The 27,814-nt window shown below is 39.6% G+C and overlaps 1 protein-coding gene across 1 annotated transcript; it reads right to left on the bottom strand.

Moving 5' to 3' along the window:
* Positions 1-3,947: 3,947 nt before the first annotated feature.
* Positions 3,948-27,632, bottom strand: LOC128382270 (cadherin-20-like). Its single transcript, XM_053342267.1, has 11 exons — positions 27,414-27,632; positions 23,673-23,967; positions 23,148-23,267; positions 19,259-19,426; positions 17,742-17,929; positions 16,994-17,247; positions 11,575-11,711; positions 8,767-8,888; positions 7,658-7,775; positions 6,165-6,416; positions 3,948-4,465 (listed from the first exon to the last, which is right to left on the bottom strand). The coding sequence occupies exons 1-11, from the start codon at positions 27,630-27,632 to the stop codon at positions 3,948-3,950; spliced, it is 2,391 nt and encodes a 796-aa protein (XP_053198242.1).
* Positions 27,633-27,814: the final 182 nt, after the last annotated feature.

Raw genomic sequence — 27,814 nt, 5'->3', positions numbered from 1 at the left:
CCCTTTGTTGCACTCATGAGCTGGGCTGAGAGGAGGACGAGGAGGGAAAGACAAAGAAGAAGGAGAGGGGAAACACTATATGTGGAGAAGGGAGAGCAAATGAAAGACATCGAAAAAAGCAAGTTTTGGATTGAACAGGAAAGGATAGAGAAAATATAAGAGTTGAACTGCAGGGAGAATGAAAGTGGTAGAGAGACAGACGGAAGAAGATAAGAAGAGGATCAGCGAGAGAAAGCCCAACAGCGATTTGGGTCTGTATATATGTTTCGCTCTCTAACTCCACATGTCAAATGGGTTGGACCTGCTCTTCTCTCCCAGGGCCTGGAGTTTGCTTTTCTTTCCGCCCCTCAATTTCCAGCCGAGCGGAGTGTGTTTTTCCACTTCGCATTAGGGGATGATTCACTGGGTCTGCTGCGGTTTACCCTCAGCAGGATTAGAGCTGGAAGGCTTCTTATTATCTTCTACCGTTTGAGCTCCTTCGTCTGTTAGAAAGAGCAGTGGAGCTTAAGACAAATTACCCCCTCAGTGCCTTTCGGAAGGCACTGCTCCGGCCTGGAAATGGCCCTGGGAGAGGCTGGCAATGGGGCAAATGGGGAGAAATGGGAGAAAGAGGCTGGGATGGGGTGTCTGAGTGAGTGTGAGGGTGTGAATGTTTGGCTTTGGAAGCTTGTTAGGATTTAATTTATGCAGCGGGATGGGGCAAAGTGTGAGGAAAGGTACCGAGGAAGAAAGGGACTTGAGAACATGAGCTCTGTATGCTGAAAAATGCTTTTGACAAGAGATTTATAGCAAGAAGTGGTGGGAATAAGGTCACAGTGAGCACAGATCCTTCGTGTCTTTGAGGAAAAGCAGACTGCTGGAGAATTTAAAAAGTTTGGTAAACTAGACAGAAACATTCATAGAATAATGAAACCCTGAAATTCTGTTGCAAAAATAGAAGCACACAGACCCATTGAGTTATAATAGTGCTTAAACAATACGGTAATGTTTCCACTAAAATCACCAAACATTTGCAAGTTTTCCAATAGGAGGATTTGCACTTAAAAGCAATCACAACTAATTCGACTTTATATTATAACATTGCTAGCCATAATCTACTTAGCATAGAACCTAATACATTAACACCCTTTCATTTCACATGCAGAAATTTCCTGAGGTAAATTCCCATCATACTTTTTGAGTTTCTGTCATATTTTCCTGAGGCAGTGTTAATGGTACTCAGAGACTTGTGAAGTATTTTGATGGTACCAATTAAGTTGAACACATTCATGCTCCCGAATCCTTTATTGACCTTGCAAAAAATTGAAATTATAAAATTTAAAAGAGGTCAAAACCCCTCTACAGTATTTGCACTGCAGGATATATCCAGTCCTGTAGAGCAATAATAGGGTTAACTGATGAATAAGGTTGTATGTTAGAGAGTGTTTCTTTAAAAGACTAAGATACCTGAGATTTGATGCAAGATGGAGAAACACAAAGCCTTTGTGGACTTTTAAACGTCAAGACAAAGGCAGACAAATTAGAGAGAAATCCCTGGTGTGTAATTGAAGTGTTCTGCTCAGCATTCAGAGGATATGAAAGCATTTAGGTGAAAATTTAAATCCTGAGAATATTATAGGCTCATCTTCTGTGCAATTTCACTGTTGAATGCCACCCAGCAGGTATGCCACAGCCAGTGATTTCTAAGAGTTATTTTGTTGTTATTTGTTTTTACCTTTTAAGATTTGACAGTGGAAATAGGAATTTAAGAAAGCCTGTGGTTGATTATTACTCTGATTCTCTTTTCTATTGCTGTCTGTGTTTCTAGTTTCTTTTCTTATTGTTGTTTATCCTTTTCTTTCTTTCCCTTTCCCCTTCAAATTTACATCTCATTTTATTCCCTTTCTCCCTTTTTCCTCTTTGTTCTCTCTTTTGTGTTCTTGTCCTTTTTCCTTTCTTTTTTTCCCTCTTTATTTCCTCTTTCCTTTCCCCTTTTCCTTTAAAGGGATTGGACTTTCCTTCCCTCTTCTTTTCCCATGCCTTTCTTGTTTCCTTATCTTTCCTTTCCTTCATTTAAATTTCTTTGATTGATGAAAGCAATTAAGTGAAGACTCTTGTTTCTTATTTATTGATTTTCATTTGCACCTGTTCTATTCACCCATATAAATGTTACAGTAGAAGCCATCAGATGGAGGTATTCTGAGGTGCTGCCAAGACTCGAGACTCAGGTACAGCAGGCAGAGTGTGGGAGATGAGCTTTTAATCAATGCTAAGCATTATCGCTGCAAAACAAAATAAGTCAAGCAAATTAAGCACTTTGAGGGCGACTATAATGAAAACTGAATCATCTGCAATAACACTTTAGAGGACAATTTAGCATATGATTGCAAATTTAAATAGCTACTTTATCTTTTGAAGGACTTACGTTTTTGTCATGCTTCAGGGGATCACATAATGCTCTCGACTGCCAAAAGAAGCAGTTTATTATTCCAAAGCACTCTGAAATATGTTGCCACGTGGTTTAAGAACAGAAGAGAAGCAACATTACTTTTCACGTTTTTATTACCAAGAATACAAAATATATCTACATTCACATACCACTTACTGTAGCATGACTGACCACATAGATTTCAAGTAAACTCCATCCAATCATATTATCAAAATGTACGTTCACTTCTCTCCCAGTTTGTAAAACCCTTTTTTGTCTTTTGGTAATGTTTTGCTTCTTTTTTTTCTTCCAAAATGTCTGTTTTTGTCCTTTTTACATTTGGCACTTAATGCAGATTATCAATGTCTCTGTAGTCCACAGGATTGGGGGATTAAGCCACATTTGTGTGGTGGCAGAAAAGCAACACAGTATCTCTAACAGGACAGATCAAGCCTCGATGCCATTGGACTGTGGTTGGCACGGCGGTGGATCCGAAATGAAAGGCGACTTGGTCGTGTGCTTGTCCAGCTACAGTGAGGCGTCTGGGACCATGTGGGATGTATCCCAGAAGATTTATTTAAAAATGGCTTCCCTCTTATCCTCATGAATATATAACTGCTTTATGTTTTTTTTGGAAAAAACAGAGTTACAATACAAAGAGTTCAAAATGATACAAAAACAATAATACAATAAACATATCAACCTGGAAAACCCACATGGGATTACAGCATTGCCATCTCCTGCACATGTCATTTGACATTTAGAGATGCATGGAAAACTCCTTTTCACACAGACTGAAACAAGGGCAGTTACATCATGTATGTTACAACATATATGTGATCTTTGAAAGATTTCCTTTCCTCACATAACGGCAGTTTAAGTACAGTGTTGGTTTGGAGTACCCAAATAAGTTAGCAAAAATATAAATACAGCACATGAAACAAAGAAATAAATTAAGACCTGCCACAGATGAAACAAAAACACACGTCTCCAATTTCAGCAATGATTCTTCACTCTCATTTTTCCCTCGGTGTAGTGGCTTGGGTCATATAAAAGCACAAACTCAGAACAGTGGATCAGTGTTTCAGAGTTTGTCTCCTGTGTTGCTGTGAGTAAGGTAGTCCTTCTCTCGTTTTCATCTCTGGGATAAATCGCTCAACACTTTGAACCAAAGGGGCTCTGCCTGTGGCTGGGTCAGGCAGGGGAGTTAACATGTGCTTTGAAGCCATTCCTTTGCGGGCCTCGCGAGGCTGCCAATCCAGTCTGACTCTGAAGCCCGTCTCTTGGGGAGGTTTAAAACCAGCTCACACTGCTGCTGCGAGTACCTCAGGCTTTCAAGGGTGTAGATAATTGAGGCTTCGGCAGGAATTCGAGTGTTAACAGTCATGGATGTGGACGTGAGCACATCCTGATTTCATTGTGTCTTCTTCGCATACTTTTTGTCTGTGTCATTTTCTGTGTTGTGTTTAAAGTCTTTCTCTTTTTCTCTTTTTGTTGGTGTCATTTTTCTGGAAATTAAAAAGGCAAAGGTCCTGTCGTCCTACCACATTGGAGGACTGTTTGTCTCCAGCACGCCGTACATCTCGGCAAGTTTTTTGAAACGAGGTCCCCAATCGTTGAGATAGTCGTACTCGTGGTCAGTGTTAGATGTCCCTGACTGGAGCGAGCTGAGCGACTCTGCAATTGAACCTTCCCCTTCGTAGGCATAGGTCTGCAGAGAGTCGTAAGGTGGGGCGCACTGGTCCATGTCAGCCTCCAGAAGCTTCGCCAGGACGTATCCGTGAACGTTACTATCCCCGCCGCCACCCATAACACAGGCCTGAGGGACGTAGCGGGAGAGACTTTCGATCTCTGGCAGCATATCTTGCCTCATCTTGCCCAGGTGGTGGTGTGCTTCTCGCGGGTTCCACATGGCGGCGATGTCAAAGGCCTCAGTGTCCTCCTCGCCGCCACCTTCATCATCGTACCGAACGATGTTCTCGTGCACATTCTCTTCCTCGTCACACAGGTAGGGCTTCTTACGATGGGTCCGCAGGGAAAGCATGAGCAGAATCATCACTGGTGAAAGGAAGAAGAAAGAAATAATCAATATAGAGACAGACAGGCTCATTTCAACAGATTAAGCATTTTTTCGCTAGTTCTGATACATTTTTCTGAACTGATACCAAAACTTTTTTTATATTTTATATTTATACATCATCTTTCAGGTTAAAATTTCAGGCATTTGTTCCTTTCAGATAGTTTTTAAATGTGAGAATTTGCTACTTGTCTCTTTTATATCAATGTGACTTGAGCCTTTTGGACTACTGGTTGGACAGTTTATGTGTATATGTCATTTTTGGTTTCTGGGAACATGTTTTACCCTTTACATCTATAATTGACCTTTTGACCAATTAATCTGAAAATTAAAGGTTCATTGATTGGAGCTCAAGTCTGAGCAACAACAACAAAAAAGATATAGACACAAACAACTTGTGATTTGACGTGTAATTAAAATCACAGCTATGAAAATCAGATTTTATCTTAGACAGTGCACTTTTAAAAACAGGCATCTCCCAGTGCGGGATTAAATACTGTTTTCTTTAGTGTTCATTAGCACTAGCTGCCCTGTAGCATCACACTTTCGTTTCCCCTGGAGGCTGATATGGACCCATGTTATCTCTCCCTGCAGACCTCTAACTGTGAGCAGAGGGCTCAGCTAGTTGACTCACTCTGCTCCACTTGGAGGCAGCAAGAACTTTTTTGATCTTTGTTTGCTTCAATTGTGAGCTCTTTCTTCATATTATATTTATATCTTGTTCCAAAATGCAATTTCCATTTTAGCTGAGGAACTATTTAATGGTGTTTACTAAACAAAATTTAAAACGTCTCAATAATACACAAAAAGGTAGTCTTTCACACCATTTGCCGAAACTGTTAAAACTAATTTGAGGGACAAATGTTGAGGAAATTCTTGGTCTTAAGAAATGCTTTTCTGGCGCAGGTGGTCAAGTGGTGAGACCGCATGCCTTGTACGCAGCTGTCCCCGGTTTGAATCCCGACCAGAGGTCCTTTGCTGCATGTCACACCCCCCTCTCTCTCCCATGTTTCCTGTCTGTCTACTGGTGAATAAAGGTGTCTATGCTGAAAAAAATCTTTAAAAAAAAAAGAAATGCTTTTAACAAAAACCTACCCCCCCAAAAAAACTTACATGTTGGCTAAACCCAATAACCTTTTTATTTTAGCCTTTCCAAAAACTCAAGAACAAAATTTTAAGGAATGAATTAATGTTAATGTGTATTTATCTGCTCCAACACAAGCTGCAAACATGGGAACCTGTGGCTAACTAACTTACTACTCACAGTATTAATGTTACAACTCTGTCCTGATCTTTATTGGTTTTGGGGAAGTTTATCCTCCAGCACCGGCAGCCAATGTTGGCCGAGTTTGCTTTACTCTTCAAAAGACAGTGACACAAGCACCCATACAGCAGTGCTTGTAGCTCTTTTAATGGGGACTGCAGTTTTCCTTTTGCATTCCACAGAAACATTGTTTAACTTTGCTAAAAATATAGGTTTAAAATTGATGAAAGAAATGCTAAATGAGAGATTACACTGGGTTACAGAAATTAGTGGAACAGTAGCTAACCAGACATGGCATCATAACTTCAGCTGAGGTTTTAGCTCACATGGTTTCAGATTGAATATTGTAACACAGATATGCCAGTAAGCCACAACTTCCTCTCTGTACATCCTCCCAGCAGCTGATCATAACTCACCCAGCAGGACAAAGATGCAGGCCAAGATGGCGATGAGGGCTCCTCTGCTGAGGCTGGCAGGCAGACTGTAGGCTTCAGCATTGCATGACATGACGTTGCCCTCCTGGTCACAGCTGCACACACGGATGGTCAGTGTGCTGGTGCTGGTCTGGACCGGCTGCTCACCGTCAGAGATGGAGATGGGCAAATAGAAGACGGTCTGGTCCTGCTGCGACCAGCCTCCGCGCCGAGTCAGGATCCACGCTGTGTTGTCTGGAAAGAAACAAAGAGGTCAGGGAGAGGCTGACTTTTTGTACCGAGACACAGAGAGAACACTTTACAATTCATTTGAGCTCTTACTGCTCCCAATACTTACAGCTGACTTTTACAGATAATAGGGTTGAGTTCAGAGAGGGTAACTGCGAAACAGCAGAATCGTGGGAGTCAAGGGGGGCCAATAGCATAGATGGCATAGACAGTTGCCCAAGGCGTAAAAAGGTCAAAGTGAACTATTTTTATAGTCTACCTGCCAGAATGTTATGTCAAAAATTAAGCAGTGTTTAGTGTTTAGGAGTGGGCACATGGGAGATGGGTGGGGGGCAATCTAAAATCTTAGGGCCTAGGGCCTAGGGCTTCAACACTGTGAGAGCCGGCCCTGATGGGAGTTGGGGTGATGGTGAGAACTGAAGATACAGCTGTGAAAATGAAGTGATAATTGAAGGGGCTATAAGCAGAAAATTAACACCAGTCAGTTATTGCTTGATAGTTTGAGGCATCAGGATGATTAGTGTCATCCAATAAAACCATCACTGGGAAGATCGCCAGTCTCTGCTGACGTCAGAAAAAGAGTAAACTTAATAGCTTTGTTTGGAGTCACATACAGTAGTTATATACAGGCCAAATATACATATATATGTATACATATATATAGACAGCACTTTCCAAATGAGCTAAAGCATTTAGCCACACTAGCACAGAATCATGAGATTAAGCAAGATTAGCCAGTATGTGATTTTTGAAATCATTTATTGTCCAGAAGTTACTATACAAATCAAACCGTGATGATTACTGTGCAGAAAGCTGTTAATAATTTTACCGTCCATTGTTCTACAGATAACACTATTAGTCCTAACATTAGACAAGTAAACTATACTATTCCCATACTGGGAGTTGAACCTGGGCCAGTAGGGTGAAACCAGTCATCTTAACTGTTAGAACATCTGGGAACTATTTGATATTGAAATTCTTGTCTTAGGACACGGTACAGTGATTACAGTGAGTACAAGTTAGTGAAGATGGTTGAAGGACTACACATCTCACCTCAGGCATCCTCTTCCATAAGTAGAAAACTATGAAAACTGATAATCTCCTGATGCTGCATGTGACTTCAAAGCAACGCTATGATCATACAAAATGGACTTTCACGGGTGCCAACTAATGACTGAGCTACTAAAACACCTCACTCCTCTGACCAAGATAAAATAACACTACTGACAGATTGTTCAGATGTCTACCTTGGTTGTCTCTCAGGGTGAAGTTGGGGTTGTTGGCAGCTTCTGGAGTCAAGCTGTAGTAGAAGTGTTGTCCGCCCAACGGCTCATCTGAATCAAGAGCTGTCACCGTCTGGATCAGCTGGGTAACAGAAGTAAAACACAGTAGAATAAAGGCAATGATTTATCTTTGGTTTTAGTGGTATTTGGAATATAACATGCAGAATCTTTTTCATCAATTTATAATATATTTACATCCATCTTTTTTACTTAATATATTTGATTTTTCACTTAATCAGACCTAAAGCTTTTCATACCACAAAATACAGTGGCAAGAATAAGGTAACTTTAAAGCTATGCTGACAACAATAATCAACAACTGTTGCAGCATCTTTAACTCCATGAGTTTCTATTATTAGTATCTGAAAGCCTAAAACATCTTCTGGTTAGTATCTTCAGCCACTTATATAAACAAAGGCAAAAACTTTTTTTTTGTACAGTAGCATTTACAGCTGCTCTCATTAGACTGTGAGGTTTAGCTGCTCTGTGGTGTCATGATAGTAAACTGAATATTTCTGGGTTTTATTCAAAACAAGCAATAAGAAGACGTTTACTTGAGCTTAAGGAATCTGTGACTTTTCACTGCATTTGTCACAGTTTTTTGACAACAATTCATCAAGACAATAATAAACAGATAAAGCAATAATGAGAATAATCATTAGTTGCAGCCCTACTCATCAGAAAAGTAATGTGATAGAAAACAGAGGCTAGGTTTGGAGGAATGGGTCATTATACTGCTGCTATTAAATGAAATTGTATTTGAGTGTATAAAAGTCTGTGAACTATGAGAATGTACTTAAAAATGACAATAAAAGTACTAAATGGTTGTGTTCAGAGTGTTTCAGAGTTGATTATCACCTGTTTTACTACGTCATTCATGTGTAAGCAGCCTTTTAATGTTGCAGCTGGTCTACACAGAGCTAAGTTCGACTACTTTATATACTGTTGGATCATTTAATCTATAACAAAATCTCATATTTCTTAAATTGATGATATATTTTTTATGTACAATCTTAATCTTTAAATAGCCAGCAAGTACAGATGTCATCATGGCAGATGTTCTGTCACTTTACCTGTCCTGCTTTGGCATTTTCACAGACATAAGCTTCCAGGTAATGCGTCAGCGAGGGAGGATTATCATTCACATCCAGGACCTTCACAACCACCGATGAACTGGCGATCTGTTCGGGGTTATCTGCAGAAACACACACACACACAAATTAGTCAGAGGCTGTACAGTAAAATGCACTGATGTACTCAAATAAATGACCCTTCTCAGGATCCTGCTGAGCTCAGTTTGTGCCTCTCTTAATCTTCCCCTCATTTACAGCGAGCCTGCGGCACATTAGGGCTTCTCATGCTCAGATTACATTTCTATTATTCTCCATTATCAATCATTCATTTGCATACCTTAACCAGCTGTGTAATAGGCAATAGAAACGCAATTAGTGAGCAGTAACTACTTTCTCAGGTTTCATCACATGATCGATCAATCAATGGCGTGACTTTGGCTCTGGAGGTCGAAAGCTCCATGATGCGTTGTGTTACTGCGTGTTGTATATGGGAGTTGGTGGGTTTAAGGGTTGGAGAGAAGTAATATCTGCCTAGAGTGAAAGTGCTATAACTTTGCTGACGTTTTACCTTAGTGAAGTAAAATCAGTGGTGTGAAAAATTTGGGTGTTAAAGAACAGAACAATGCTGTCCAATTAAATCAGTAATATTGATTGAGTTGTTTTAACAAATGAGCGTTTTGTTTCTAATGATCTTCCACAAAGAATGTGAAAAGGATGAGAGGCCATAATATACTGTAACAGTAAAATATCTCATTATGTACTTGTTCTTGTAACATTATAACATAATGTCTTTTAAAAGGACGACTTTGTTCTCATTCAATTATAAATTAATCTTCATCAAATTTTGACTTCTTTCTCATAATATGACTTTTCTTGTACAATCAGGACTTAATTGTCATATTTTATTACTTTTTCTTCAAGAGTACCTCATAATATTTTCAGTTTTGTCATAAAATTACAAGATTATAGTGTAATATCATTAATACTATCTTTTCCTGATGAAGTCTAACTTAACACCATAATAAGATTACCTTTGTCATAATAAGACTTAAAAAATACTTTATCCTCACTACAGCAATTTTTCTTATGAAATACTATTGCATATTAAAACATTTTCTCAGGCGCCTTTAAATAAAATTCATTATTATTATTATTATTATATATAAAATGATGACTCTCATAACTAATTGTTATGAAGGATTTTCATTATTATTATGACTTTATCTTTATGATACTGTGATTTGCCTCATAAAATTACAACTTTATATCCTAATATAATAACTTTTTCTCATAAATTGTAACTTCATCCTCATTATGTTGTGTTGTTTCAAATAAAATTTTACTTCACAGTTACCATGATTCATGCTTTACAGTTCACGTATAGCTGCCATCCTCCACTGAGCCTTCAGAGATCTTCAGACTTTTCTCTTTGTTTGTTTTAATTAGACTTTTGAAAGACTGTCTGGCATGATATTATTTAAGTTTCCATTATTAGATGGTCTGTTTTGGTCTATACTCAGTCTCAGTTATTTAGAAGGTTTTTTTGGGGGGGTCCGTTTATTACAGATAAAAGGGGTTGAAGTGTTGCTTGTGTATTTGAGTTGTGCTCACGTGTATTCTTATGTATGCATGTCAGTTTATTATGAAAATGATTGTGTTGCTGGTTCACCTACTCTGCTTTCCTTGTGACAACAATACTCTTGACTTTTAGTCGTAACATCAAGACTTTATTTCGTAATTCTCATTCCTATTCTTATAATATTAAGAATTATTTTTCTTAGAATGTCTTTGTTCTCAAAATCTGATGTCTTTCATCTTTCTGTGCCTTAGTGGTGCTGAATAGCATTGTTTCATGTATGTGCAGTTTAAAGTGCTCTACGAGTCAATTAAGGAGTGAATAAGGAAAATTCTTAATTTTGGAAAATAACTAATGAAAGTACACAAAAAGCTGCTCAATTATGAGTCGTAAAAGTGAAGACTTTAAAAACATAAAGACCTAACTTACATAGAATAACTTTCTTATAATGAGTTAAGCAAGTGTAAAAAGGACTTTGGTCTTTTGCTTCATTTACTATAGCGAATCAATCAGCTTTGCTTTGTTCCAGCTAATTTTCCTCTTCCACTCTGTCACTTTTTTTCTGCAGCTGTCACTCTCTCATTCTCTTTCCATCTCTTCCTACCTGTGTCCTCTCTCCCCATCACATCTTTAATTAGCCACCATGTGGAAAGTTATTTAATTAGTCATTAATTCAATTACCATCTCCTTTTTAGGTGTGTCTACCAAACAAAGAGACAAACAGACAAACAAAGCAAAGGGAGGGGGATGAAGGTGACTTTTGGTGCTACCAGCTGTGTGCAGATCTGCGGGGCATCTCCACATTACATAACTCTGCAGGAGTTGTTTTCCAAAATCACTGGTTTTGCATTTGTGCAAGTATATTCAGCCATCTGTTCTTTTTCTGGGTAAACCCACTGCACAAGTCGTCTTCCTATGAAGTCATTTTTGTCTGTAATTCAAGTCCTCAAAGTCAAAGTAAAGCAAACTATATTTTTTGCTAAGAAATCAGTAATAATATTGTGTGTGTGTGTGTATGTGTGTGTTTTGACCTTTGTGCTAATTTGGTCACAACTGTAATAACCAACATGAAGAAAATTAACTTTTATTAATTTTTCTGCCAACACTGGTCACCATTAGCTGTTGCTTTTGCTGCGTTCATGTCACATCAGAGTTATAGTAGTTATGGGACAACAAACTGTAATCTTCATGAAATCTGTGTGTGTGTGTGTGTGTGTGTGCATGTAACTTACTCATCTCCATGGCCAGGACAGTGATATTGTGCCATCCAATCTTCTCTCTGTCCAGGAAATGCTGCGTCATCAGTGTCCCGGAAGTGATATCAATGTAGAAGTACTTCTCAGGGTCACTAGACCTCTCGATGGCATACCTGATGACACAAAATGACACGTGCACTGTGAAGTATCTGCGATTGGATAAAGTGCAGCTTTGTGTGTTTCGGGAGTCTGTAATCCTGTTTGAGGGAAGATGCACGCACACATACACAATCCAGCATGTGCACCGTGTGTGTATCTGTGAGATAAGGCGTTAGGCTGGCAGGTTCTGAATGCACAATAAAAAAAGGAGCTCCAGATAAAGATTAATCAGAGTATCTGCCGCCTCTGCCAAACTGACGCTGGGAATACACAGACCTGCAGCGTGGCACCTTGCCTCATCTCCTGCCACCACGGGCCACTTTCCAAAACACTCCTCTGACATGCAACAACAGACACACACACACACACACACACACACACACACACACAGGAGAGGAGGGGAAACAGGGAAATGTACAGCACATCCTCTTCCAGGCTGTGGAGCAGAAACTTGTTTATGTAACAATGAGGTGTCCTGTGTTGACACATGAACTGAGCTCACCTGTAGCTGCACCACTCTGCTCTCACCTGGAAGAAATGTCTGACTGAATCAGACCAAACCACTTCCAACAGGGGAACGAGTTACGTAATCGATTAACTGACTTACTGTGGGACAGATATATTGTTCAAGACATTTATTCAGCAAAAATGCCAAACAGGAGCATATCCCAGCCTCCAACATTTATTTTTCTTTTCATTGTATATATTGTGTAAATGTAATCATGTCTTTTTAAATGGTTATTCAGACGAATAAACTAACCTAAAATATCACATGTGTCTTCTGGGACTTGCAAGGCTCACTTTTCTTTACTCTTGAAAGTTTTAAATTAATCAAGTGATTAGTTGAGAGAGAAAAAAACAATAGATTAATTTTAAAGGAAAGAAGGCAGAGCAGAGCACATCCATTTTAAGAATTAAGACTAAATACTACATTTCTTTCCAAATGTAAAAATAATGCTTTCTTAAATGTCATCAAATTCATCAACATTCATCTAATCAGCACAGAGGATTTTTAGGACACTACTGTACTGTACTGTACAGGAGTTCACAAGAGGTTCTTATTGAAAAGATCACGTTCTCTCTTTTTTTACAACAATGTGTTTTGGTTGGGATGTATTTAATTGGTGATTGTGGGCTCATCTGTATGTATGGGGACATGTGACTGTGGTCATGTATTGCAACTAATATTTTAGACTGAAATTGTGCTGATTCATTCTTCCTTGCTGATGTGATGATTTTTCATTTGTCTTGTGAGGGTGGGAAAGTCTTAAGCAGCATTTAAAGTGGACATATTATGCTTTGTGATCTTCTGTCTGCCGATTTTATTGTTGTAATGTCAGATATCTTTGTTAAACATGGTACAAATTCAGAAAAAATAAGTGAATGTATGTCAAAATGCCACTTGCAATTCGAAAGCCAGGGCTTCAACCTCTGAGCACATTGCCTGCAAAATTGCACACACCTACAAACAAAGAAACTTCCTGAAGTTGACCAATCAGAACACAGCGGGCTCATTAGGGAGGCCCTAAAGAGACAGGAGCTAAAACTCCCTGTTTCAGACAGAGGCTGAACTGAGGGGCTGCATAAAGAGCCAGTGTTTGAGCTGTAACAGAATATGTATTTCCAGAATATATGTAAACCTAGATGTGGAAATGGGCATAGTATGTCTCCTTTAAAACACTGTGAGACAATTTAATGTATTTTTTTGGTCTTAAAAGGATCAGTGTATAGAATTTAGAGACATGAGGTTGTAGATATCAATCAAATGAATACGCCTCCCCTTCTGAGCAATATGGCAGGCTCTGTAGAATGTGATTAAACACTAATTAAAACATACATATGAATATTATATTCCATTTCTGCCAAGTCCAATAAAGCAGAAACCATAATATGTTATTCTAACAAACAATTAACCTACAATACATGATTAAATCATTCATTTCTATCTAATTTTGATAACAGACCAATATTAGCAAACTCATATCAGAGTCACCGTAGCATTAACGTCTGCCTCCTCTGTGTGTGTGTGTGTGTGTGTGTGTCTTCATGCCTGTAGGGTTGTTTGGTGTGTGTGTGTTTTGGACTCTGACAGGGAACAGTCGTGACTGGCACATCTACGGCTAGCGAGGATCTCCCTGAAGGATCTCTATTAATATCACTCCTCCTTCATGAGGAGGGGCTGCTGTGTGTATGTGTGCGTGTGTGATTGGGGGCTGGGGAGGGTCATGCGCTTGTGTGGGTTCAGATATATCTGCCAGTCATGCTGCAGTCTGTGAAAGGACAGAAAGATGTAAAATGGAAATCAGACAGACAGAGAGACTGAAGGTCACCTGCTGCTTGTTGTCGTTATCTGTCATCTGATGTTGTTGTTGCTGATGCAGTATCTGGCCTCAGCGCTCCACTGTCACCCTGAACTGATTCCTCAGCTCTCAGCTACTTGTGCCATAACTCTGCTCACACTACAAAACCGGCTTTTAAAAAAATCTCTTACTGATGCACTGCCAGGATGCGGCGCCAGCTCTGGGGAATCAGTAAAGCATGATATTCAGATAGGAGCTTTAGCTGCATCGGTGGCTGACTGCTCAGATTTCCACTGTCTTCAGCACTGAAAGCGTTGTTGGCTAATTGGCTCAGTGGTTCCTATCTAAGAAACTAAGGGTTTGAGAGATATTAAGTATGGCAGGAAACAGGATAAAATCCACTGTCATGTTACTGTATATGTCATTTTAGATTGTAATTTCAAAATAGTTGCAATTTCGTATATTGTATGGAAAATGTATTGAGATTATTGGATAACTCTGTGGGACACTAAAGAATACCAAATAAAACAATCTTTAACAATCTCATAGACATGCAACTGGTGATAAGGGATCACACACAGGCATTACTTTGTTAGGTATTACCAAAAAAATGATTGAGGAGGAGACAGATGGTTATTTGTACATTTTTCTTTCATCCAGAGTCCCTTGCTGTTGGCTGAAAGGGTCTGACTGAGTCTTCAGAATCATTTTTCAATTAAATGAATAATCTTTTAGTCTAAGAAATGTTATAAACAGTGAGAAACAACATTCAATATTTCTTAGAGCCCACAGTGATGCTTTTGATAATTTTTGTAATTTGTGTTTGTTAAATGACTGAAACAATTAATTGATTATCATAATGATGTAGATAAACATTGCTCTGACTAATGATAAATAAAATCATTGTAACTCTAATGGACACAGGAAACTCAAATGGGGTTTCCTTCATATGCTGCTATCCTCAGGGACAGGATGAGGAGTTGTACGATTTACCCTCTGCTCCTTCGTGTTTAAAGGAGCCATGAAAGAAGGTATTTTAGGCCTTTCCAACTGGAGGGAGACCCTGGGGCTGACCCTGAAACACACCGGAGGGATTATATATCCCATCTGGCATGGAAACACTACAGGATTCCCCAGAGACATGGCGGAGAGGGACTTCTGGGATACCTAACTGCGCTCAGCCTGCCTCCACTGCAACCTAGACCACGATAAGCATGAAATGGATGGATGGATAGATGCACTCTGCCATTTAATTTAAATATCCAAAATATAAATACTTTTTGTGCTGTGAAAAATTCCCCACACTTCTTGCTGATGATAAGGGAAGCTACTGAGCTTTTGAGTAATGGTGAACATGTGAATCAGGGAGAGATTTCAGACGTAGCACTTGAGATAAACTGCTGAGTGTCCGTACAGACAGATGAGCCTAGCAGCAAACACACAAACAATCAGCCACCATATCATCAACATTCATTTCCTGTGCACTACTTTTAGCCCTAATCAAGGTTGTAAAACGGACAGCTGGGACGGTGTACAGCTTGTGTCATGTGAAACACTCATTTACTGCTGCAGTCACTGATTCCTTCAGATGATTAATAGCCTAATTAAAGGCTTTATATCTAATTAGTTTATGAGAGGTGCAGTCTGGACAGTCAAACCACCACACAACATCTGTTCTGTTGGAGCATAAAACATACTCTCCAATAAGTCTTCTTGTATTTACGAACTCTTGGATGTTGAAACTTGTCAGGTTAGTTATTGCTGTTTATATATTTTCCCCCCTCATCTTTGTCTTCCTCAGAATCAGCTGTCCCACTGTGGAGCTCTCAATACACATGTTGATAAATGGTGGCTCATACTGTATGTGTTGAAGTTGTTGCCTGCCTTGAGAAGTCATGCTGTGATGCTGCCCCCTGCTGGCTATCAGGTAATATCACATCATATCTGCAGAGCCACAGAAATTAGGTTTGATCCCCATTTGGAGCAAGAAAACCCTGTCAAACTCATGTTGCTGTAGGTTAATAAATTCAGCTTAATGTTGCGTGTAACAATTTTAGTCACATATGTTTTATTCCAGGGGGTAGCTATCTATCCCAGCATGCATTGGGAGAAACACTCAGGACAAGTGACTCATTCTCATGAAGTTTGATGTTTAAAAGGCTGAATTTTATATGTTTGGATTATGACAGTGAAACTTATTTCATTGAGGTGTTGATGCATTAAAATTATGTTATGAAATACACCATTATGATAATGAAATTTTATGACCGCAGCTGAACAGCTGCCAAATATTATATTGTTGTTTTTATTGGAAGGAGCTGTCAAATCCATATGATTATTTTTATGACGCCCATATAATTTATTGTTTGTCTTCCTGGTTTGATTTACTGACAACATACATGTACAGTGGTAAATTAATGAAAGTATGGCCGTAACAAACAATTCTTTTTTATGATTGATTATTCTATTGACATTTTCTGAGTTACTTGATAAGTCATTTGGTTTCTAAAACAAAATGGTTGGCAATGTTTATTTCAATCCCTTGATCATTGCAGCTCTAAATAAAAAATATTTTTTAGCAGCAAGCACTCATATCTGTGATTTCAGAGATTCTCAGCAGGACATAAAAGCATCATTGGCATACAGCATTAGGCAAATAATATAGAATACTGTGATGGCTTAATTGAGATAAAGTAAGATAAATTTGTCGAAAGCAACCTCTATTTTTTGGACACGTATAGGCATATGGGGCAATTTGTGGTTTACTGTCTTAGTTTGCTTAAAAAAAAGCAAGAAAGGTGTTGGAGAGAAAGCCAAAGTGCTTTAGAAAGACAGAATTGTACTCAGAATCAGAGTTGAGTAGTGTAACAGAAAACAACATGAGAGTAGGTAGTAGGTGGTAGGCAGGAATAGTAGGCTGAAAGCTGGTGAACAGCCTGATAAGCCACATGAACACAGAACGGTGCAGGTTTCTTGCATGTGGTCATTTTCCTCACCTCACAGTATTGTTGGCAGCATCAGGATCCCTCGCTGACACCATCTTCACCACTGTCCCAAGCTCAGCGTCCTCTGGCAGCTCAATGTAGTAAGCCGGCGAGTCGAACAGTGGGGGCTCGTCCTCGTCCTTTACACTCACATGCACGATGGTGACGTCCTTGAAGGGCCCGCGGTGGCGAAAGGCAGGGTCCAGGTTGGTGTTGGCGCCCTCCACCTTCAGAGTGTAACTGGGCTTGCCCTCAAAGTCCAGTGGCTGGCGGGTGAACATAGAGACCCAAGTGAAGGAGACTGATAAAGCTGCCATACAGGTAACACCTTAAATTCTTGAGTGAACTTCTGGTGCACTCTTAAGAGACAGTTGCTAATAGGCCATTAATGAGGGACATTTTTGATATACAGCCTCTGTGTCAGTGTGATGTTACAGAAAGAACCTCTTGCTCTGACTACTGTAACCTTCAAACTTGAAATGATAGTCGCTTTTGAGGGATTTGTCTTCAATAAAAAGGAAATTAATATATTCATTTTTCAGCCGACTTTAGCAAAAGACACTGACAAACATGTTTTCTTCTCTTAAGGCAAAATTAAATTACCAGATTTTGTGACAGTGTAAATGTAAAAGCTTATGGTATACTAAGAATACATTTCTCATTCATATTATTTCATTTTAAGTTACAATGATCTGTTTTATGTGTAACATTTAACATGTGTGAATAAATACTTTTTAAAAAATGTTTTGGCCTTGTGTACCTTTTTCACCGTGATGATGCCAAAAAGGTTGGTAGGGTCAGTGCTGATGTCAAAGGTGTCCCTTCCATCTCCATCAATAATGCTGTACTTCATCTCAGCGTTGACCCCGATGTCCCTGTCCTTCGCCCATATACGACCCACCACTGAACCCACAGATGCTGACTCCGGGATGCTCATCTGATACAGCCCTGGGAAAATAAAGGAACAGCTGTTTTACCATTTTATCCTCTAGAGGGAGCCAAACCTCTAGCATCACCTTCGCAGCTGCTCTCTCCTCTCAAAATCACATTTCAGGCAGCTTAAAATGAATGGCTCCATAAACGCCTCACAATTGGGTTATATACTGTCTCATGGGTCGGCTTGAATTTCATCTACCATTTAACCTCAAAGAAGAGGTGACAGCTGCCCAATTTGTGGCTCTCCCTACAGTCCTAAGTGAAATGCCTGCACATTGTGCTTGACAAAGGGGAATCCCTGACGCTCATCACTACCTATTAAAGTTCTATCGAAGTGATGACGCTAATTGGTAGGGGACCAGTGATGGAAGTGGAAGTGGGCGGGTGTTTTCTTTGTCTAGGAGTGAAAACACCCGTTGGCCAGGCTGAGATGACTGCGGACAGCTACACAACCCCTGACCTTAGGAAGACGGTAATGAGAAGACCAAAAGTAAGGATAATCAAAGAGACAGCACGGGGCGACTGGTGGCTGAGGGGAGGAGGGGAAGAAGCCAGGGGGTAAATGGCTAGGGACTGGTGGTCAGAAGTGGACATGGGAAGAAGGGCAGAGGGGCTAATGACTGAATGCTTGTAAGAAATGAGATGGATAAAATGCGGAGTGGCTGTGTGGCAGCGTGTGTGTCACTTTGGATATAAATGATCACACATGGAATTTAGATGTAGTTTAATTGCATGCACACTCACTGACAAGCACAACCACAAGTCATTAAAAGTAAAAGCGTCAATACTGAAACAAAAGAGCTTTTAACTGAAACTTCAGGGTTGTTTGAAAGCTTTAACTGGATTCAAAGTATACATGTGATAATTGTGAGGGCATACTCGTGATAAGTGTTGCTAAGTTGAAATGTAAACAAATTGTACAAATATCCTCACTTTTTCAAGGTTCAGTATTTTTACTTAAATATAATGAAAATCATAATATTCACCGTACAAACATATTATTAATTATATAAAATTCAGTAGAAAAATACACTATAAAATAGACTATAAGTGTGTCAGCATTATCAGGCTGCTGTTAATGTATGATAATTATTAGTAATGTATGCAAACATTATAACCGTTCAGATTACATTTGGAATTCATTTCTCAGCTTTGCAATGTGCGTTATTACATTTCTATGCACACCCTTTCTCTACTGCTGAGAGTAAGTGTGCAGAACATGTCGATTTTGCTCCTTTTTCAGGAGTATCAGAAGGGATTAGAGGATGGTGTTGAGGGTCCAGAGGGTAAAATGAGAAAGGAAACATTTATATGAAGTATGAAGTGCAAGCTTTCTCTTACTCTGGTCAAACATGGGCGGGTTGTCATTGACATCACTGAGGGTGATTTTGATGGTAGTGGTGCCAGCGAGCCCCCCCAGCTGGCCACCCATGTCCTTGGCCTGGATGACCACAGTGTAGTTTTCTCTGGTCTCCCGGTCCATGTCTGCCAGTGAGACGCGAACCATGCCTGAGGAGAGACAACAAGACACACAGGAAGTGAATTAAAGGTCAGCAACGGCAAACTGGTGACTGGTGTTTTATAACGAAACTAGTCATCCTATTCTACTCTGTAGGCAGTGATTTAGTCTAATCACAGGGTTTCTCATTTAAAGTTGCACCACACAATGAGATAGAAACACAACTAGTGTATTATTTTTGCTGCAGTAAAGAAGAACCTCCCATTTATCTACTTGAGAATTAACAGATTTAAATGTCTGTTATGCTTTTGCATTTACTTCTGTAACCCTGCAAACAAAATGTGGCACTTTTGCTGTATTAAAACGGGACATATCATGATTTGGGAATTTTTTGTTATTTTTATAATGTTATGATGTCAGATGTGTATTTTAACGCATGACCGTATGAAAAAAATATTGCTCCAAACAAAGGCTTCAGGGTACGGATGTCAGACATGCCGACAAATGGCGTTCTGTAAAGCATTTGTTGCTGAAGTTGTTCATGTTGTCCACTCACATGTTTCGGATTCAAAAACAAAGAATGAGAAAAAGAAGCAAAATCTGTCTAGTGTTATTTATTTACAGTACATAGCCTCCGGTAGCTCTCTGAAGTTATCCAATTAAAACAGAGTTGGCTCATCAGGAGGGGGTGGGGGCGGGGGGGGGGGGCAGGCTAAACAGCCTGTTTCATACTGAGGCTGAACTGAAGCACTACATAAAAGGAGTCTTTTTAAAACTGTAAATCATACAGAGGTATTCCAGTGGAGCCCCAAAATATAAACACAGAGCTGATGATATGCATGATGGGTCCACTTGTGTGAGCTCTCTTTGTGTTAAACTATGTAGCTCAAGGACACTTCAACATATGAATGGGGGAGCTGAGAATTAAACCAACAATCCTTCAAATTAACATCCAACCCTCTCTACCACCTGAGCTACAGCTGCACCTGGGTTTCCTTTAGTGGTGTTACAAAGAAAGACAGCTAACAGAAACTTGATTTCTTGGCCATGTGTGCACTTAAACAGTTTTTTTTCAGTGACCAAACTAAAACTGAAACTGACACTAAAATAAAGGATGGTAGAAGAAAAGTAACACAATGTGTGGTCCTTATAGTGGCACACTTGGTTTGGAATTGACACAACTTGTGTTGATATTAACACATCTATCAATCACTCCCAAGATAATCAATAATAAAAATAAAACAAATTTGAGGAACAGCAACTTGCATCACGAATAGACATAAAATGAACCAGACTAGGTTTAAAATATGTCTGTGGTTAGAGGATAAATCTGATTACTGACCTCTTTCATGTAAAAGCAGCAGTTTCAATGAGGTTATTGCAGCATGTAACCAGCCTTAACCTGCCACTCAACCTTCAAGCATGCCTGATTTCATTGTTTGCAGATAGCTCTCCCTGCTGTTTGGATCCTATTTGTACTCTATTATCAAGCGTTTATTATTGGCAAACAGATCCATACATGATGCATCGGAAACCAACCAAGGTCAAGTAATGTTTTGTTCTCAAAAGTAAGAAAATAAATCCTTGTTACAGAGCTCTGTATTTGGGCTGTACAGGTTCATATTTTATGTTGTGTTGCGATGGATAAAAGCCTGGGAACAACAGCAAGAGGAATTTAAAAAACAACCAACAGAACAAAGAAACAAAAAAACTACTCAAATTCTCCATTTTTCATTTATACTTACAAAACCAAGATATAACTGGATTATTTCATTTTTATGTCTTTAGCTGGGATGAAACACAGTTTTCTACTGACAGCAGGATAAGCAGTATTTTTCCTTTTTCTAAAGATGCAGAAACAAGAATACGAAATTCAGCAACCCAAAATATAAACCCGAATAAAGTTTACTGTTTGACTTTTGCTGGGTAGGTTGCTTCCGCTGTGGTTGCAACGCATGTCAAAATAAGAATTTATCTTACTTCACTCGCTGTTGTAACCTCTCTTGGCTGTCTGTACGCTAATCCGACTCATTCAGCTCACCCCTCCACATTTTCCTCTTCACACTTGAAAATAAATGTTTTGCTGGTGCACCATTTATGTATCCTATTTAATTTTAATTTTATTATTCATTGTCTTGTTAGATTTAATATATATATGAAAGCTATAAACTCAAATAGTTCAAAAACATGGCTTTTGGATTTTGTTGCTTTTTTGTGATTAGAAATAGGAAAACAGCTAGCCTGCTTTTCTCTAGATTTGAACAAACAAAATGCAACGTGTTAATTAGCAAGCTTTAAATCTACTTGAAGATATTTTTTAAACTCTAGCCATGCTAACTGTTTCCCTTCTTCCTGTCTTTGTGCCAAGCTTACTAACAGCCTCCTGGCTCAAGCTTGGTAGGCTCCACACCTACATTTCAGCTAAGTTTGACATAAATAAATGTAAAAATGTATGTTCTCTGTGTAAATAAAACGTTACAAAAATAATATATTTACTTTGTGGTAAACAGGCTAAAACATGCAAAATCACTGCTATGGTGCTGTAATTATGAATGGTGACTTATGAATATATGTGTTTAGGAGACTGAACCTGTGGGCTTTTTCACTACACTACAAGGGGCTGCCTGTCTTATTCTGCAAGTTGCAACAAAAGAGCGCCGTGTTTCAGTCAAGTGTTCGGTAGTTTCATAGCAACAACAGGAGCCATGCTGAGCTTCCCACATTCAGATCTGGTTGGTATACACAGGAGCTTAGAGTGTGGACTGCTAAAATCAGACTGTGCTGTAATAACAGAGTGATTCAGTGTTATAAACAAGGTGGGGAATTAACACCAACGGCCTGCCAAGTTTGTCGACTTTATCAGGTCATCAAACAGCATTCTTACTCATTATAAATTCATATGTGGCTCATAAAATAGTGAAAGTGTTTAGTGAAGTTTGAAATCCATCAGACTCTGCATGCAATGGATAAAAACAGTGGTTGCCATGGTCATAGGTGCCTGAGCAATGGACAAATGCATCCTCATTATTCATTTAGCGGGAGCACAGTCATGGTTTTGCTACCCCACTTTTTGTCTTTTTAGTAAAAAACGTCATCATACAGTCCCCATCATCATGTGATTATATTTAAGCAGCCTATATCATTTTACTATTTTTCAGCAGTTGACAAAAGCAATTAATAAATAAAAAAAATCCACATAGGAGTCTGACTCTTTACGAAGGTGAGAAACGTGCCATTTAGCTTAACTGTAATCACTGACTGGAAATAGAACATAGTAATAAATAGGCTACCATACTGTATGTTGAAAGAAACTGCTTAGAAGAAACTGTGCAGCAGACGCATATAGACAATCAGGGGCAAAATTAGAAATATACACATCTCTGTTTATTCCCATGCATGCTGCTCAGAGTAATCTCAATCAGTGGTTCTCCCTCTCCTCTCACTCCTTCAATATGAAATAGTCATTCTTCATTTCTTGTCCAGTTCCACTCAATATACTGTTCTTGAAGCATTCTTTGAAGCAGTTTTTGTAACAATCTAACTCAATCTTACTCGTTTAGATGAGTGCAAGTGGCTGTTTCATGACTTAATCCAAGAGTTTAGATGGTGAAAAAAGCAGGACATTTGTTTTAAAGGACCCCCTGACTCCCCATGCCAGTTATGCATCTTTACAAGTTTGCTCCCCGATTTTAAAACATAACCCAGCACACATGGCCCTGGTTACAGATTGGGTGTTTCAGAGGGAATTTTGCAGCAAGTGTGCAGCCGTACCGGTCTTGGCATCCACTGAGAAGTAAGGTTGGCCCTCCAGGATGCTGTAGACCACACGGGCACTGTTGCCATATGTGGGGTCATCGGCATCTGTAGCGGTTAGCTGGATCACAGATGTTCCTTGGGAAAGAAAGTAGAGATAGGAAGAGTGAGGACAAGAGGATGAGAGGAAGAAGTTAGAGGCAGATGAGGAAGATGCTGAATAACTACACAAATATCATAATTTAAATCAAAAATGTTTGTGTTTTCCATCTGTGGCTGGAGCATTACAAGTCATTATCTATGCTTAGTTACTTAAAAATAAGCACAAAAGTGGGGTTATGAATAGTGAATAAAGCAGATGGCAATGAACCAGTAAGAACAAATTACAACAAACTCTGAGTAACCCTATTATGTACTTTAACATTGTTCACCAATATCTGGCTGCAAACAACCAGCAGCCGCTCCATTGAAAACAAACACAAAAGACGGTTTAGTTTTTGTCTTCATCCATCTGTCAACCTTTATTTATGTCTATTTCCTTACCTATTTTAGACATTTCAGGTACACTGGCCTGGTAGGGTCCATCCAGAAACCTTGGCTCATTGTCATTGATGTCCTGGATCTTGACAATGAACTGGGACTCGGGCTCCAGAGGCCTGTCTGTCAGGCGGTTGCGGGCCTGAGCACGGAGGATATACTGGGCCTTCACCTCCCGGTCCAGCCTCTGAATGGCGTGGATGTCCCCAGTGCTGTCGTCGATGGTGAAGGTTGTGCCCGCACCCTCACCCGTCAGGATGTATTTAATGGAGCCATCCCCTTTATCCATGTCTGAGTGGAGCTGCAGAGAAGTTTACATGTCAGACCAAAAGAATTCAAAAATTCTGAAAGGCACATCTTCAAAAGAAAATATCCACTTTTAATATTTTGGAGATTTTAAATGGCTTTTACAATCACAGAGGTACTCTCCAAGTCCAAAGCATTTTCAATTTCTTTTTACTGTATGTTTACAATATTTTTTCTATTCATTGTATAAGCTAAATTACATAAAAGCGTACTGTCTACAAATCCCTTCCTAATTGGACCAGGGGGTAAATTAACTCTAGACCTCTATGGGTGGTATGTGGTTATATGCATACCATAATACTTTAGCTGTAAGTAGACGTCTAATCACAGTTTACAGCCTGTTTTGTTATAATGGGCCCTGCAGTGCAATCAGAAGCCCTTTGTGACCTGTAAGTGCAAATGACAGCTTATTGATGTGCAATCACTCCTTACTTTGTACTTAGAGGATTTCTGTGTATGATGAGCACTTACTTCCATCACCCTAGCAGAGCCAAATTAAATGCTCCCATTGACATCTGTCTCATATATAATCAAGGGGAATGCACAGCGAACACACAACACAGTACAACACTGGCAAAAATGCCCCTGCTGACTCAAGACACACTTTCTTTCAAGACACTCTCTTTGGCCTTTTCATCATCAGGGACCACTAAGTAAAATGACTAAGCTGAGGTTGTTGAAGTGCTGAAAGTTTGCATTTACAGCACTCGTTGTTGTTATTCCAGCGGGTAGTTCAGCAGCAATCTTCACAATACCTATCATTCCCGAGTTGCAGACAATATAGCTTTTCCTATCTTTTCGGACAAAGTGCCCACCTGCACTTTCTCCTGCAAAGCGTTGCACAGCCCTGCACAGCCCAGCACAGCCCAGAATAGATTTTTTAATCAACACCCCATTGTGGGCTTCAGTCCTGTGTCTCGCAGTGATATATCTCAGGCTGGTGCCTTCTCTCCACCTCATCCACTGCCTTCTTCACTGATCCTTCCTTTCCACCAAAGCCTATGAAAGGAAGGAGTTTGACATTCAGGCTATCAATTACCTGCTTGGTCTCGGCCCCCGGCCCAAAGCCCAAGCCTCCAACATCCCGACGGCTTTGAATACGAATAATTCTGCTCCATGCCTAAGCAGAGGAAAGGCAAGGTAGGCTGTACTAAGGATGAAAAAAAAACAAAGGAGGGAGCTACAGTTCATCTTTCTCCAGCTTTATCACATCCTACAATGCTTTTCTACATTGATTAGCGGTTTGTACAGTAGCTTTTCCTGTCACAATCACTTATTTCATTCATCTTGGAAAAATTATAATGGGCGGCTTGAAAAGAATCAGTAAATAAATACTAAATGGAAGAGAATACTGTAGTAGATAAGATGGAAGAGAATGTACAGCAATCATACCACATATGCTACACAGTACTTTTTCTACAGCACAAGCAGCAATCTCTCAGGACTTGTTACTCTTCTATTCAATTGGAGCATGTGACTTTTTGGAATACAGCTTTTTCCTTGGTATTCCCGTGCGATTGCAGTAAGATTGTTTCAGAACACTAATTAGGTAGGTTTGCATCATTCCCAATGGGAAATTTCAGAGGATGAGTGGTTAATACTGTAGTGCTTATAAAGTCGACGAGGAATGCTGAGGCAAAGGCATTCAATCAAAGGTGTAGAATCAGAGTTTTAATATCGGGACAGCATATGTTCAGGAACTGAAAATTATATCCAAGTTCTGACTGAACACTCTCTCTTTTCAGTTTAGTGTCATTTCTCAATTTTTTAAAATTATGAGAATTGATGTTTGACATACCATATAAAACTAGCGTTGGTTCCATTATTCAAATATACTCTTTTATATTGGTTATGTTCAAATCACATCCCCACAGTAGGGTGATCAATACATGCATTTGTTCCAGCAAAGTGTCACTGTGCCTTTAACAAATATTTTATCTGTACGTTAAATCTATTTGACAACAATCAGAGAGCTTGTGCACACAGTTTCACTTATTGCTGGAATTTATTTAAGTTCACAATGTTTCAGTTCATCTGACCTTCATCACGTGTGTTTAAGTTACCTTCTTCTGACACACCTGCCACTAAATCAGTTTATCCCTCTCAAAAATAATCAATACAGAGTGCCCTGGCACCCAACTGGTTATTGCGCATGCAACACAACCACAACATTCCTAGTTTGACTCTGGCTAGAGACCCTCTTTGCATGTCATGCCCGTCTCTCCTCCTGTGTTTCATGTCTGCTTATCTACTATCAGCTATACAATAAAGGTAAAAAATGCCCAAAAATATATCTTTTAGAAAATCATTACACGCAAATGTGCTGGTAAGACATGTCTGACAATTAAATCAATTAACAACTCTGAGTCTGTTATTTTGCTAAAGTACAAGGCTAGAAAAAAACATGCAGAGGTTCCTGCAAGATTGTTTATGTACAGACACACTCCCCACGTTATGTGGCATTTCTTTCCATAACAAAGACCAATGTACCACTCCCATAGACTAGGCTCTATGTGTATGTTAGTCTGAGTGAACAAATGCAATACAACAGCTTCATTTTGTAGTCTGGCTAAATCACAAAATGATTGTAATCGACACATACCATCTAAACATGAAAAGCTTGCTAACAGCATTGATTTGATGGGAACAATGAGAAACACAGAGATTGAAGTGTTCTTTTGTTTTAAGGGCACATTGTCGCAATGGCATGCTGTGGCTCAAACCCTGCATAGATGACAACTCCTCCACTTAAAGCTTTACCAAAAACTGTCTTTTAGTGATGTAATGGCAATTTTCAATGTAGTTTGCAAGACTGTTGTGTCTCTCCACTGATGATGACTGGCCTTACAACTATTGATCAAATGTTCAATTCACTTGAGCAACTGAGCAATCAAAGTGCTCCTTTGTGAGCATCCCCTGGCTGCTCTTTTCAGAGCATGTCAGTTGTGTTGCAGACGTGTCGGCCACTTCTGTGAAACAGGGCCGATTGAGTGAAGTCTTGGTTCGAGTCAATTACCTCAATCACTGCTGTCTGGCTTTGGTTCAAAGTGGAGGGAAGAAGGGCTGTCTTGGTATGGATGCAGTGCATCCAGGGATTAAATTGGGATTTTTTTTTTTTGCAGTTGTTGAAGCCAACTGATGATCTCCTCTTTTGCATTCATGTGCTTAACTCTAACCAAGCTGTAGATTACCTCCAAGCAGCTGAGATCCCCTATAGATCTTTTAGTTTGCACAGTTTGAAAGTTGAAATCTCTTTGCAACACCTACACAGAGCCACCATTCACATCAGGTGCAGCAAGTGGAAAGCTCAAAGTCAAAGGTCAAGATGCCTACCTACCAGTGCAGAACCCTCCAGGCTTTACATTTCTTCAAGGCTTACCTTTATGTGTGTGTGCATACTGTATGTGTATATGAATACAGTATGGCATGTGGTGCACTGACCTTTCCAATATAAAGTGGCTCCAGTCCAGTGTACTCCTCTAGAACAAAGAACTGGTTCCACACCCAGCTTCGCTTTGCCCTCTGGAGCAGTGGTGAACTGCCTGTGCTTTCTTCCTCCGTGGGCTTAGCCAGAACAATATGAGGCAGGAGGGTCAAAATGCCAAGGGCCACAGCGAGTAAGGTGCTAGCAACTCCTGGAAGGTGCAATCGGGCTCCCATTATGAAACAGAGTAGTATTTACTTCCTCTGTTTCCTTTAGCTACTCAAGTGCAGTTGTTTCCTGGTTTCCTTCTTTCCAGTTACTGTTGGTGTCCTGGAAGAGAAAAGAGAAGAGGACAGATGAGTCTCAGATTTATGTCTTTGATTTTAGTTTTAATGTTAGAAACCCGAGGATGACACGT

The sequence above is a fragment of the Scomber japonicus genome, chromosome 21, assembly GCF_027409825.1.
Source record: "Scomber japonicus isolate fScoJap1 chromosome 21, fScoJap1.pri, whole genome shotgun sequence".
Classification (NCBI taxonomy): Eukaryota; Metazoa; Chordata; class Actinopteri; order Scombriformes; family Scombridae; genus Scomber; species Scomber japonicus.
The sequence above is the reverse complement of the archived record's forward strand: the minus strand, read 5'-3'. Positions and strand labels throughout refer to the sequence as shown.

What these genes read in the sequence shown, in the direction of transcription:
- LOC128382270 (XM_053342267.1), bottom strand. Translation starts at nt 27,632, where the DNA reads ATGGGAGCCCGATTGCACCTTCCAGGAGTTGCTAGCACCTTACTCGCT. An exon ending in AAAATGCCAAAGCAGGACAG is followed by an intron (nt 7,776 to 8,766) that starts GTAAAGTGACAG and finishes TCTGTTACCCAG; the next exon opens with CTGATCCAGACGGTGACAGC. An exon ending in CTGCATCTTTGTCCTGCTGG is followed by an intron (nt 4,466 to 6,164) that starts GTGAGTTATGAT and finishes TCCTTTCACCAG; the next exon opens with TGATGATTCTGCTCATGCTT.